The sequence below is a fragment of the Osmerus eperlanus genome, chromosome 1, assembly GCF_963692335.1.
Source record: "Osmerus eperlanus chromosome 1, fOsmEpe2.1, whole genome shotgun sequence".
Classification (NCBI taxonomy): domain Eukaryota; kingdom Metazoa; phylum Chordata; class Actinopteri; order Osmeriformes; family Osmeridae; genus Osmerus; species Osmerus eperlanus.
The window spans coordinates 3,077,652-3,091,603 of NC_085018.1; the positions used below are offsets into that span (position 1 = coordinate 3,077,652).

Consider the following 13,952-nt stretch of genomic DNA (forward strand, 5'->3'; position numbering starts at 1 on the left):
GCAAAGGTTTCCTGAGCCTTTAAATGGTCTCTCAGTTTGGTTCAGTAGGCTACACAATCACAATAATGGAGACCCTTAAATGTACGCATACGCAAGGTGCAATACCGACAGAAATCGTGGGCCAGTATACTATCCCTGCATCTCAGATGGAATGCTACCATCAACCTACCCAGACGCTCCCATGTCACCCAGCTCTTCATCTCCCTCCACTGGCTACCCATCACAGCCCGCATCAGATTCAAGACCCTGGTACTGACCTTCTGAGCGGTGAACGGGACTGCACCTGCCTACATCCAGTCTCTTCTCCAGCCTTACACCCCTACCCGCCACCTACGGTCTTCTTCTGACAACCGTCTGGTGGCCCCACCTCTCAAGAGCGCCCGCTCCCAACCCAAGCTCTTCTCCTGTCTGGCCTCCCAATGGGGGAATCATGTCCCCACCTCCATCAGAGACACTGACTGTCTCCCCACCTTCAAGAAAAGGCTAAAGACGCACTTGTTTCGGGAGTACACCAGCATCTTCCAAAGATTTGTTGGATCAGATGTTAGCTTAAAAGCATCTGCTAAAAGAATAAATGTAAATGTACCATCCTCTGAAGTAAAAATAGACAGTTACATAGTAGTATTATACACCAAGCACACTTCTTGCTATTCCTAATCCGAAACCCTTCATGCAGTGGAAGAGGTGTCAACCACAGGGACTGACGTGGAAATTGACACCATACTGTTGAAACAATGAAGATGGGTATGATTATAGATTTATCTGATTGAAAATTTAACTTTTTTTCACCCCATTTAGTATTCTTTTATATTACTGGAAACCATATGTTGACTTATTATAGTTGAGCTTAGTATTATTACTACTAAACGATAGAGGATATTGAGCCTGACTGAGATCTGGGTGACAGAGGCTGAGGAGTGAGGGAGAAGGCCACCTGGAGGCAGGCATCGTCCTTCGCAGGCAGAGGCCTGAGCTAGAAGTCAAGATCCGCTGTTTTTGGCCCCACGCCTAGAATCTTATCTGTGGCCGTCTGCACAAGGTCAGCACTAGCCCTAAGTAGGGAGGATTTACAACGAGCCTCATTATGTAAGCAGCGTGAGCAGCCTCATTGTAATTGTGGCCTACAGAACCTGTTTTAAGAGAAACACTTATTATTGTCACCCAGCAGCCAAGGTCAAAGGCAGCAAAGCTAAGGTGCCTTTGCAACCCCCAGAACAAGTGACCAATTGTGTTATGAGTAAGATCTGAGTCCATCTGTAATTATCAATAGTAAAATAACACATGAAAATAGGTGAGCAGTATGTAATTGGACGCCTGGGGGGTAAAGATCAGTTGGGTTCCGGAACCTGCTCACTTTTATTGGGATTTTTGTCATCTTGAAGACCAATAAACCCTTTGCATCAAACTTCAAGTTCCAGTGCCGTTTTTTGAACTTTGAAGATTGATTGAAGACTTAGAACATTTTACAACAACAGCACAAAAGCCGCCAGATGCATATCTCCCTGTCCAGGTAAATGCACAATAATATGAGGAATAGTATATATTAACCCTTGTGTTGTCAGAAGGGGCAAACATGACTGTTATTATATTTAACAGCAGGGAAAACCTCCAAATAGTTTTTTTCCCCCAACTTCAAATGTCTTACTTTTCCTAGTGACCCCAACATTTGTAAAATGTCAAAAAGAATTAACATCACACAACAAAGTGATATTATGTGTGCTAACTGTGTTAACTTTACTAATGTCTCATGTAGAACATAAATACAGACCTCAGTGTGTCCAGTTCGCAGAGTGGATTCCCCAGTCCAGCAGAGAGCAGCTTCATGCCGGCATCCTTCAGATCATTGTTACTTAGCTCCAGTTGTCTCAGGAAGGAGGTTGACTTCAGAGCTGAGCTCAGAGAAGCACAGCCTTCCTCTGTGATGTGACAGCCTGACAGCCTGTAGAAGATAATCATGATATGGATTTCAAACACTACTATCTTCTAGAGGTAGAAATAAAGAATATCAGTCTGATCATTTCCTATGGGTGTTGTGGTGAGTTACTGTTGCATGCTGCAAAACAACAGGGGGACAAGGTGTTCTCATATAGAGCTTCTCTCCTCTGGAACAGACTTCATGTTTCAATCAGGGAGGCTGGCACTGTCTAGGTGTTTAGGGTTACATCAAGAGCACTGAGTTGGAACTCTGATTATCAGTGTTCAACATCCATTTGCACATTTTATTTTCACATGGTTGAAAGTGATGGTTTGGGGGCTCTTTTGCTGGATCCAGAGTCGACGACTTCCACAGAGTGAGTGGCACCTTGAACCAAAACTGCTACCACAGCATTTTGCAGCATTTCAACCATCAACTGAGACTTGCTTACTTCGACCCGTGTAAAGCTGTGCTTGAAGCTGTTGTCCTGTGAGCCGCCTGTCACGCAAGCTGTTGACTTTCTGAAACTTGTCTTCTGATTCTGTTGTGGCTTTGGGTCTGCCAGACCTTTTCCTGTCAGAGTTTCCTCCAGTTTCCAAGTGCCTTTTGATAGTGTAGGAAACTGTACTCACTGACACCTTGGCTTTCTTGGCAATTTCTATCTAAAGTAAAGACCTATACTTTTAAGGGTTATAATGGTCTGTCTGTCTTCCTTTGTTAATTGAGAAACCTAAACTATTTTTTTTAACCTCTGCAAGTTTACCACTTACCTTTGTACCATTTCAGGTTATTCACTGGACTTGAACTACTTAAATTTCAATACAAATTTTAAAAATGGGGGTGTTCTAAAACTTTTGACCGGTCGTGTATATATTCTAGTTTAAAGTTGTAACATTCTTGTCTGCATTCTGTTCTCTTTTTGCTTTAATGTTATGTTACATGTAGCAAGACCAACCTCAAGGAATTCAATGGCCAATGTTACCTTTTGTGATCTGTGCAAATGACCAATAAAAGTGGAAGACTTTGGATAAAAGCGTCTGCTAAATGCATAAATGTAAATGTAGGTAACAGCAAACCTGAACATATTACAGGGCAGAACATTTTCATTTACATGTATTCATTTAGCAGACGCTTTTATCCAAAGCGACTTCCAAGAGAGAGCTTTACAAAAGTGCATAGGTCAATGATCATAAACAACGAGATAGCCCCCAAAACATTGCGGGTAACCAAAATATGAAGCATACGAACATGAAGAACATCCACACCCTCGGAAAAAAAATTGGCCTATGTCTTTGCCTTGCTCGGATCATTACTGCCATTGAATAAGGTAAATTTGTACACACAGGAAATCGCGCTCCTGGTCAACACCTGCTTTTAAGAGGCAGAGAATTTCCCCCGCAGAATAGAGGCGCGCTCTTACTGGCAGTCTTTGTAAATACTACAAAAAATATAATTAGGCGCACTTTAAGCGTATCCTCCCACCTTTTTGGGTGGAACTCCCACTTTCCCCATGACCCTCCCCCTTTCCCCATGACCCTCCCACTTTCCCCATGACCCTCCCACTTTCCCCATGACCCTCCCACTTTCCCCATGACCCTCCCACTTTCCCCACGACCCTCCCACTTTCCCCATGACCTTTCCCCATGACCCTCCCCCTTTCCCCATGACCCTCCCACTTTCCCCATGACCCTCCCACTTTCCCCCTGACCCTCCCCCTTTCCCCATGACCCTCCCACTTTCCCCATGACCCTCCCACTTTCCCCATGACCCTCCCCCTTTCCCCATGACCCTCCCACTTTCCCCATGACCCTCCCCCTTTCCCCATGACCCTCCCCCTTTCCCCATGACCCTCCCACTTTCCCCATGACCCTCCCACTTTCCCCCTGACCCTCCCCCTTTCCCCATGACCCTCCCACTTTCCCCATGACCCTCCCACTTTCCCCATGACCCTCCCCCTTTCCTCATGACCCTCCCACTTTCCCCATGACCCTCCCCCTTTCCCCATGACCCTCCCACTTTCCCCATGACCCTCCCACTTTCCCCACGACCCTCCCACTTTCCCCATGACCCTCCCACTTTCCCCATGACCCTCCCACTTTCCCCACGACCCTCCCACTTTCCCCATGACCCTCCCCCTTTCCCCATGACCCTCCCACTTTTCCCATGACCCTCCCACGAATGCATATTGAAAGCGCAACTTGCCTGTTCTCGCTCATGTGGCAGGCAATCTGCGATTTTACCCAAGTGCGCCCTGTTTGTAAATAGCCCGCATCGTTAAGTCAGTCTTTGCGAACAATTAAAGCCTGGAAACAGGCGCAAACGGCTTGATAAATGAGGCCCAGAGTCTATAAAGGTGCTGCAGATGACAGTCCCTCCAGTTCTCTCTTTGATGAAGCCATAAGTGAAACTCTGTTGTCTAAATCAACCATACTAATACATTATGTTATTATAACTTTACTAATGTTTCATGTAGAACATAAATACAGACCTCAGTGTCTCCAGCTTGCAGAGTGGATTCCCCAGTCCAGCAGAGAGCAGCTTCATGCCGGCATCCTTCAGATCATTGTTACTTAGCTCCAGTTGTCTCAGGAATGAGGTTGACTTCAGAGCTGAGCTCAGAGAAGCACAGCCTTCCTCTGTGATGTGACAGCCTGACAGCCTGTAGAAGATAATCATGATATGGATTTCAAACACTACTATCTTCTAGAGGTAGAAATAAAGAATATCAGTCTGATTATTTCCTATGGGTGTTGTGGTGAGTTACTGTTGCAAGCTGAAAAACAACAGGGGGACAAGGTGTTCTCATATAGAGCTTCTCTCCTCTGGAACAGACTTCATGTTTCAATCAGGAAGGCTGGCACTGTCTAGGTGTTGTAGCAGAGAGTCAAACCACCAACACAGCCATTTCTGATCACCTCAGTAAGACACAGCACTGACGACATCAGGACGACTGACTGCATTGTATGAGCCTCAAAGGGGCTGATACCAGACCTGGTGTCTCCTTCTCCCAAGGGGAGGAGAACAGCCAGCCAAATGGCCCACCTTTCTCAACCTCTCCCTACTCCAGAAAACTTTGGATTAAACAAAGGATTTATCCAAAACAGACATTTAATGGATTTACAAACATCTCTCAAAGACAATACTGTTTGTGGACACTAGAAGGATTATTTGGGATTTGTGTGTGTCAATGTATGCTTTCCCTTTAATGCTGTGTTGATGTAATTTGATGTTTTAATGTAACTTCCTTTCCTGTTATGATAAATCAGTCAATCTTGATATCAAAATGATTTTAATCTACGAACTAAACCATTTATTAATGTTGTATTGTGATATTTTGAAGTATAAGCAATACATGGACATTTTAAATAACTCTACTCAAGTTACCAACCACTTCACACCTCTACGCGAATCTCAGGATGACGCCCAGATGGGGAGTAACTGACCAATCAAAGAGTTCACCTTCGAAAGGATACCCCCTTTTGCAAGGATTATAAAACCCCGACGCACAAGCAAACCTTGCTTTTTCGCCAGGATTCACCGGAAGTGTTCGCGACACATCTGACCTATCCTTCTCAATCAGCAACTCACTGAACCACCAGGAACTTTGACGAGAGATTCCTTTGCTCTAACCATTGACGACAACAAACGGAACTTTGACTCTTCTTCTTCAAACTGACAACAGTAACTGCGATATTGTTACATTTCTTACTTGTGCCATTGGCATGTCGTGATTTAATTTGTTACATATGATTTTAGTTTGCAAATGATTTAACCTAACCTTCGTTAGGATTAGTTACCATAGCCTACCATTGTTCTAAAGAAACCTATCTCTCTCTCCCTTCCCCCTGCCCACGCGCTCTCAACCTACCATCTTGTATTCCGCTCTCATCATAGTTTAGGACCTACTATATACTGTTCAACTCAACTCACTCTCAACTAAACCATAACTTCTCTGTTATTTGTTCATTATAATTCCATCCATCCATCATCTTCCGCTTTTCCGGGGGTCGGGTCGCGGGGGCAGCAACCTAAGCAGGGAGGCCCAGACTTTCCTCTCCCCGGCCACTTCCACCAGCTCTTCCTGGGGGACCCCGAGGCGTTCCCTGGCCAGCCGAGAGACATAGTCCCTCCAGCGTGTCCTGGGTCTTCCCTGGGGCCTCTTCCCAGTGGGACGTGCCCAGAACACCTCACCAGGGAGGCGTCCAGGAGGCATCCTTATCAGATGCCCGAGCCACCTCAACTGGCCCCTCTCGATGCGGAGGAGCAGCGGTTCTACTCTTAGCCCCTCCTGGATGACCGAGCTTCTCACCCTATCTCTAAGGGAGAGCCTGGACACCCTGCGGAGAAAACTCTTACACTCTTACTCTTAAAAGAAATACTTTTTGAAACTGATTTCGAAGCTCCCCGAGGCTTTCACGTACACACCCATGTAAATCTCAGAAACGGCTTGAAAATGTAATGAAACATAATCAGTGATATTGAAAAAGGTTGATTTGATATCAAAAAGCTGAATTTTTTAAAAATAGTTTAGGGTATGTCAACATTTTAAAGTTTAAATGGTGGCTGTAGCTGAAGGATTGAGGAAGAAGAAGGATTTGAAAGTTGAAGAAGTTTAAGAGGATTGAGAGGATTTGAAAGTAAATAAAATCAAAATATTGATTTATATTAATTCAAGCATAAGCGGTACAAAGCTGAAAAGTCATAGCAGGAATGGCCTGAACCTGCTGAAACGGTTTTAATAGCTGAAGATTTGAAGGCGCTGAAACGTGCCACGGAAGAAATACCCCACTGCATATTTCTGATCACTACTTTATCCAATTCTCTATCTCTCTCCCTCCAACTCCTTCTACCTCCCCTCCCCTTGTAACTTTCCGGCGCAACCTCCGCTCCCTATCCCCCTCCCATTTCTCCTCTATTGTAACATCCTCCCTCCCCCCCATTGATGAGTTCTCGTCCCACCCCACTAACACTGCCACCGACACCTTGTTAACCACTTTAACTGCATCACTTGACTCTCTCTGTCCCCTGTCAACCAGGCCTGCGCGATCTTCTCCCTCCTGCCCGTGGCTTACGGATGTTATTCGTGAAGAACGGTCCACCCTTCGGGCAGCTGAGAGGAGATGGCGCAAGTCCAAAGGCGGTCTGGACCTTAATAAGTATCACTCCCTCCTCAAATCCTTCTCTTCTCACATAACTGGTGCTAAAACCCTCTACTTTCTGAACAAAATTAACTCTGCTTCAAACCCCCACAAAAAAATTTCTACCTTCTCCACCCTTCTTAACCCACCTCCCCCACCCCCTCCCTCCACCCTGACAGCAGACGACTTCTTCTCCTTCTTTGAGAAAAAAGTCGCCGACATTAGCAGTCGGTTCTCACCCTCCATGACTGACCCAACTAAATGTCTAAACTCTTTTTCTCCCCTGTCTGAGGCAGAGATCTCTGACCTCATTCTCTCTCATCGCCCCACCTCCTGTCCCCTTGATCCTATCCCCTCCCCTCTCTTTCAAACCATCTCCCCCTCCATCATAACTTTTCTTCTCCATGTCCTAAACTCCTCTCTTACCTCTGGCACCTTCCCCTCTGCCTTCAAACAGGCTAGAGTTACCCCTCTACAATCTACCCAGACGCTCCCATGTTACCCCGCTCCTCATCTCTCTCCACTGGCTACCTATTGTCGAACGCCCCTGAAGGAGCCTTCGTTTTGATGGACTTTGGAGAAACAATTTTGAAAAAAAAGAAAAAAAAAGAATAATGCTTAATAATGAAAAGTGTGCATTTGGCAAATGTGTTTGACTTTGTGCATACGTATATCCAAGTTGTGCATTAAAAAGTTGTAGATGCTTGCATACATATATAAAGGTTTTGCAATTTTCCGTGCATACATATACCAAGTTTGGTGTTTTCAAGAGGAGTTTTGACCTCTAGCATACGCATGTGTTTTATTAGAAAGAATGTGCATTGGCAAATGTTTTTAAGAAAGTGCTTGCATAATATTTTAAAGAATGTTAAGAAATAGCTTGCAAATGTTTTAGAACCTTTTTTTACCTTTTTTGAATTTTAAACACTTTGTAGATGTGCATCTTAAAATGGATATGTAGAATTGCTAATGTGTAAAAGTTTAAGGCAGAATGTTTCAGTATGACAGATGCAGAGGATGTGGTTAGGAAATGCTTGAATAGATGAAACCACATTTGACTTTTTAGAGAATACAGGAAACGTGTAGACAGATACCTGCGTCATGTATGGCCCAAAGTCTAGACAGGGCCATCACGTATTGAAAGATATAAGAATGAAAGTTGGGGGTGAAGAGAGCACACTCTCAGTTGTACTTCTTGAGTCGTGAGTCGAGTAGTCGAGGTTTTTCCTGAGCCTGTTTTTTGTAGAGTGTCCACCTGTGCCTATTTTAGCAAAGAGCTCCTTTTGTGTCAGTTGTACTGCTGTTTTATTAGTGACCCAGGGTCCGCGTTTTCTTATTTTTTTTGTCGGCCTTAGTAAAGGAGGTTTAGCTTACCTTTTTTCTTTTTCTTTTTACACTTTTGTTTCTGTTCCAATAATCTGCCAATAAAAATTTGAAAAGACAGTCGTTGCCCTACCGCCCATTTGTGCGCCCCTCGCTCGAGACCAAGGGATCCACTCAGCGCCCCACACCTAGACTCAGGTGAGTTCCCCGGGAATCGCGACCAGTCATTTAGGCACGAAAACTGCCCAGCTGGTGTTTACGCGAAACAGGGTCTTGAAGTGTTCATCTGCTCAGACACATATACTCTCTCGATAGGTGCGGTGTTGCGTCTCACAGATAAACTAACAGGGGGAATAAGGGCGGACGAGGGCCCTTGAACGTTTTTGTTATCGGGTGGGAAGGGCGTTGTAACCGGGAGGGAAACGTAGCCAAGGAATAAGTGATCGATAAACTATGATGTGTTGCCCAAAAAAGGGCCTATAAACATTTGCTGCTATAAAAGATCTCTTGAGGTTTGCGTTCGGAGGCCCCCGGTGAGCGTCTGTGACATCGTGGTTTGGTTGGGTGCGGAGGTTCCTTGCCGGGAGGGAGGGAGCCTCAGACTAACTCGTAGCCAAGCGTGTGTTCTCCGCACACGTAGCCTATGCAAATTCGTGAGACCCCAGGCGTGAGTTGGGTGGCGTAGCGAGGCGTAACAATATTATATTATATATATATATATGTTGCCGGGGGACCAGCACCCTGGTCAGCGTCCTCGAGTCCCCACACGATCGTTCAACACTATCATGGCCCGTATCAGATTCAAGGCCCTGGTATTGACCTTCCGAGCAGTGAACGGGACTGCACCCGTCTACATAAAGTCTCTCCTGCAGCCTTACACCCCCACCCGTCACCTACGGTCTTCTTCAGACAACCGCCTGGTCCCAACACAAGCTCTTCTCCTGTCTGGCCCCCCAGTGGTGGAATCAACTCCCCACCTCCATCAGAGACACTGACTGTCTCTCCACCTTCAAGAAAAGGCTCAAGACGCACTTGTTCCGGGAGTACAACGGTACTTAGGAATGGTTTGCTTGACCCGATGTTAGTTTCCTCAAGGATCACAATGACTCTTGCTTAGAGACTTGTTGCTCTTGTGGTTAGTGGTAACTGACTTAAATTTTTGTACTCGCTGTGATATATTGTTTTTATTATTGTTGCTTGCTTTTTTCCACAGGTACACTTGCACTTATAGCAGTTCATGTTGTTTAATTGTAACTTGTTTAACTACATGCTCTTATGGAGCCCTTTGGCACTTATTTTGGTTGTTCACAATGTGTGCTTCATGTTTTGGCTACTCGCAATGTTTTGTGGCTACCTCGTTGTTATGATCAGTGACCTATGCACTTTGTAAAGCTCTCTCTTGGAAGTCGCTTTGGATAAAAGCGTCTGCTAAATGAATAAATGTAAATGTAAATAGAATAAGAAGTTGAATAAAGATTCAAAAAACAATACTTGGAATGCTGAGGCAGCATTCCAACAATTAAGTATTGCTAATCTTAACTGAGAAAACCCCACTACATTGTTTAGGGTTACATCAAGAGCACTGAGTTGGAACTATGATTATCTGTGTTCAACATCCATTTGTGCATTACACTTCCATAGACTTCCATTGTAATCGAAGAAGGCAGAAGTAAAGCGTGTCATTTGCGACCTATAGTTCCAAACATTGTATTTTGCAACGTTCAACCCCATTCATGTTCAGTGTTACGAATCAAGTTAGCTCTTTTGAAAATAGTTTTAAAATAATGCAGTAATTTGATAAATTTTTCAGCTAACTTGCTTCGTAACACTGAACATGAATGGCGTAATAGTTTGTGAAAGACCCAGAGAAACACAAATATCCGACAAGGCAAAATCCCGGACAATTTGGGAATCCCTGCCGGACGCATTTTTTAGGTCTCGAAAAGAGGACGTCTGGTCACCCAAATTTAGCCTGTATAGCCACCTTTACTTAAAGTTTATCGTAAGATATAGCTTGTTAGATTCTAAATGCACATCTGATTAGAGCTAGCAACAATGAATTGCAAATTGAAGGGTCCCCAATCGTCCAGCTAGCTCTCAACGCTCGGCAGGAATTTCAGGTCCACTCACTACAAACAAACTTGACCCTCTCACTGGACATATTGCATAATAAAATGTTTTAATGAATGCAATTGGTTGCCTTGTATATTCTGTTAACTCCTGTCTTGTCTTAAATTGAGCTGGTGTGAGCTACAGTATGGCTAGCATAGCCATTTCTATCTCTGCTTCACAATATCTCTGCCTAGTGTTATAAGTTAATGTAATACATAAATAAAGTATCAGACATATACATGATACAACACACCAGTAACCAATTGATATTGTGTTAATATACCGAAAATGTCAGTAAATCGAGATGCTGCTACTGTCTGTTCGGTTGAAAACCATTCAAACAGGTTGCCAGCAGTGTTTTTTTTGCGAGCTACTTGAACCAAGTGATCACGTGTCGGCAAGATCAAAGTGTGTCGTAGCTCTCTTTTTATATGGCTCTGGCCCATTGGTTGCGAATCGCGTCATCATGCCATGTTCACATCATGCAGTCGCGATCCCGTCACTTGCTTTCCATGTGAATTCAATGGTATGCTTCACTTCATCGCGCTGTTGTTCCGTGTATTGACAACAGCCCATCACTCGCGCACTGTGCTCGTAAATTATTTTTCAAGTTCGCACATACCTATTTTTAGGCGCAAATGCGAGTGAAATACTCGCACTGTAGAGCCTGCTGTGGCACTCTGCACTACTTTAAGAGTGCACATTTTTAGTTCAAATACACAGTTACAGATCAAATCTAACTTTTTACCTAGTCAAACCCTACTGCTTGTGTGTTTTGAGTGGTCTGGTCTTGACCCGGTATCGCCCTGCCTTGGTCTTGGACTTGACTCCGTATTGCCCAGTCTTGGTCTTAGTCTTGACCCGGTCTCGACCCCTCAAAGTCTTGGTCTTTTCTCGGTCTCGATACACCTTGGTCTCGGTTTAGGTGGTCTTGACCACAACACTGTCCCCTAGTCCTGATCTCCTGCCTGTCCTGACTCTGAACCTGCCTGCTGCCCTGTACCTGAATGACTCTGCATTGTGGATTACGACCCTTGACTGCCCTGACTATTCATTGGCCGGCCCCCTTGTACCTTTTAATAGACCACAAACTTACGACCAGTGTGTGATTCAGTGCATGGTGTGATATTATAACTATAGTTATACTATAGGCGTCATGTTGAACATGAATACAGACCTCAGTGTTTCCAGCTTGCAGAGTGGATTCCCCAGTCCAGCAGAGAGCAGCTTCATGCCTGAATCCCCCAGGTTGTTGTTACTCAAGTCCAGCTGTGTCAGATCTGAGGAGGGGAGAGCTGAGGCCAGCGCTTCACAGCACCGTTCTGAGAGGTTACAGTCATTCAGCCTACATGACATAAGGAGAACATGAGACATCATCAGAGTTGTGTTTTGTATTATAGGAACATATGATAATCAAACACTATCACAATATGTTGTATTATGTATTATGTATGTAATATTTTAATTTAAAAAATCAAAAGCCTTATACATACAGAGCAGCTTTGGAGTCTTTGACCACTGGCAGGAGCCTCAGAAGACCTTCCTCTGATCTGAAGTATTTCTTCAGGTCAAACACGTCCATCTTCTCTTCTGAAGTCAGCAACACAAAGACCAGAGCTGACCACTGTGTAGATGAGAGCTTCTTCTCACAGGAGAGACTTCCTGAGTTCAGGTAGTGTTGGATCTCCTCCACTAGAGAATGGTCATTCAGTTCATTCAGACAGTGGAACAGATTCATGCATCTCTCTGGAGAGGGATCCTCTCTGATTTTCTCCTTGATGTATTTGATTGTTTCCTCATGGCTCTGTGTGTTGCTTCCTGTCTGAGTCAGTAGACCTGTTAAGCGAGTCTGATTGGACTCCATTGAGAGTCCCAGGAGGAAGCGGAGGAAGACGTCCAGGTGTCCTTTCTCACTTTCTAAGGTCCTGTCCACAGCACTCTTGTAGAATCTGACAGACGATTGGAGGAAGGGTATTCTCTTGTAAAAGTGTTTTTCCATTACATTCACATGGTATTTAATGAATGACAGAAACACATGCAGAGCAGCAAAAAGCTCCTGGATGGTCAGATGGACAAAGCAGTACACCTTCTCCTCACCACCCCATGTATCTTCTGAAAAGATTTCTGTGCACATCCCAGAGCAGTTTGCAGCTCCTTCAACATCAATGCCACACTTCCTCAGGTCTGCCTCTCTGAAAATCAGGTTGCCATTTTCCAGTTGTGTGAAAGCCAGTTTCCCCAGTGATCGAATCATCTTAATGTTATTTTTGTCCCAGGGTGCATCAGTCTCCTCTTTCCTGCTGTACTTCACATCCATCTTTCTGACTTGGTCAACCAGGAAGTGTATGTAAACTTGAGTCAGATTCGTGGGCATCTCTTTTTCTCCATAGGTCTCTAAAACGGTTGCAATAATGAAAGCGACGACTGGAATGTGGCACATGATGTAGAGGATCCTTGATGTCTTGATGTGTGAGATGATTCTCCTGGCCAGGATCTCATCACTGCATCTCTTCATGATGTACTCATCCTTCTGATCATCATTGAACCCTCGTACCTCCGTCACCAGGTCAACACACTCAGAAGGGATCTGATTGGCTGCAACAGGTCGGGACGTTATCCAGAGGAGAGCAAAAGGAAGCAGATCTTTCATGATCAGGTTTGTCAGCAGCACATCTATGGTCTTTGGTTCTGTAACATCATCACAGCTCTCGTACTTCTTGTAGTTGAGGGGCATCTGGAACTCATCAAGACCATCCAAGATAAACAGAACTTTCAATTCTGTCTTGTTTTCTTGTCCCCTTGTGAAAATGGCAGTAAGAAACTCTTTCTCCATTTCTTTGAAGCATTTTTGAATTACATCAATCAAGTTGTGCTTCTCTTTCTCCAACAAATTCAGCTGTCGAAAAGAGAGTGGGAAAATGAAATCAATGTCTTGGTTTTGTTTTTTGTTTGCCCAGTCCAGAGTGAACTTGTGTGAAGAAAACGTTTTTCCGATGCCAGCAATTCCCTTGGTCAGAACTCTTCTTATGAGTTTGTCTTGTTCATCTGGGGATTTGAAGATGTTGTTGAATTCTACTTTTTTCTCTGACCCTCTAATCTTCCTGTATTCTCCCTCAATCTGTCGTACTTCATGTTGGTCATTGACCTCTCCACCTCCAGCCTCTGTGATGTAGAGCTCCGTGTAGATACTGTCCAGGGAGATTTTCTCACCATGCTGTTTCATCCCATCAACTATTTCTTCATACTTAGATTTTAGAAGTCTTTGATGTTTGAGTTTGTTGTCTTTGATGTTTTCTGCATATTTATCTATAGAAAAAACATCCACATGTGAACTCAAACATTTAATCATTTGTAATTCATTCATATCATTCAAATACAATTAACATATCACAATTTGAAAATGAATGAGCAGCCTATATTATAGCCTCTTCATTACAAGATTTAAAATTAATTGGGGAAAAGTT

At 44.1% G+C, this 13,952-nt stretch overlaps 1 protein-coding gene across 2 annotated transcripts in view; it reads right to left on the minus strand.

Moving 5' to 3' along the window:
- The window catches only part of LOC134037999 (NACHT, LRR and PYD domains-containing protein 3-like), a 42,330-nt gene that overhangs the window by 14,538 nt on the left and 13,840 nt on the right, over positions 1-13,952 (minus strand). Inside the window, exons 4-7 of one of the 2 annotated variants that reach the window (XM_062483622.1) lie at positions 11,982-13,794; positions 11,666-11,833; positions 4,404-4,574; positions 1,769-1,939 (exon numbers count right to left, since the gene is read on the minus strand). In XM_062483622.1, coding sequence (XP_062339606.1) covers positions 1,769-1,939; positions 4,404-4,574; positions 11,666-11,833; positions 11,982-13,794 — 2,323 coding nt within the window. The remainder of the gene's footprint in view (positions 1-1,768; positions 1,940-4,403; positions 4,575-11,665; positions 11,834-11,981; positions 13,795-13,952) is intronic. The other variant, XM_062483691.1, reaches the window with a different exon arrangement.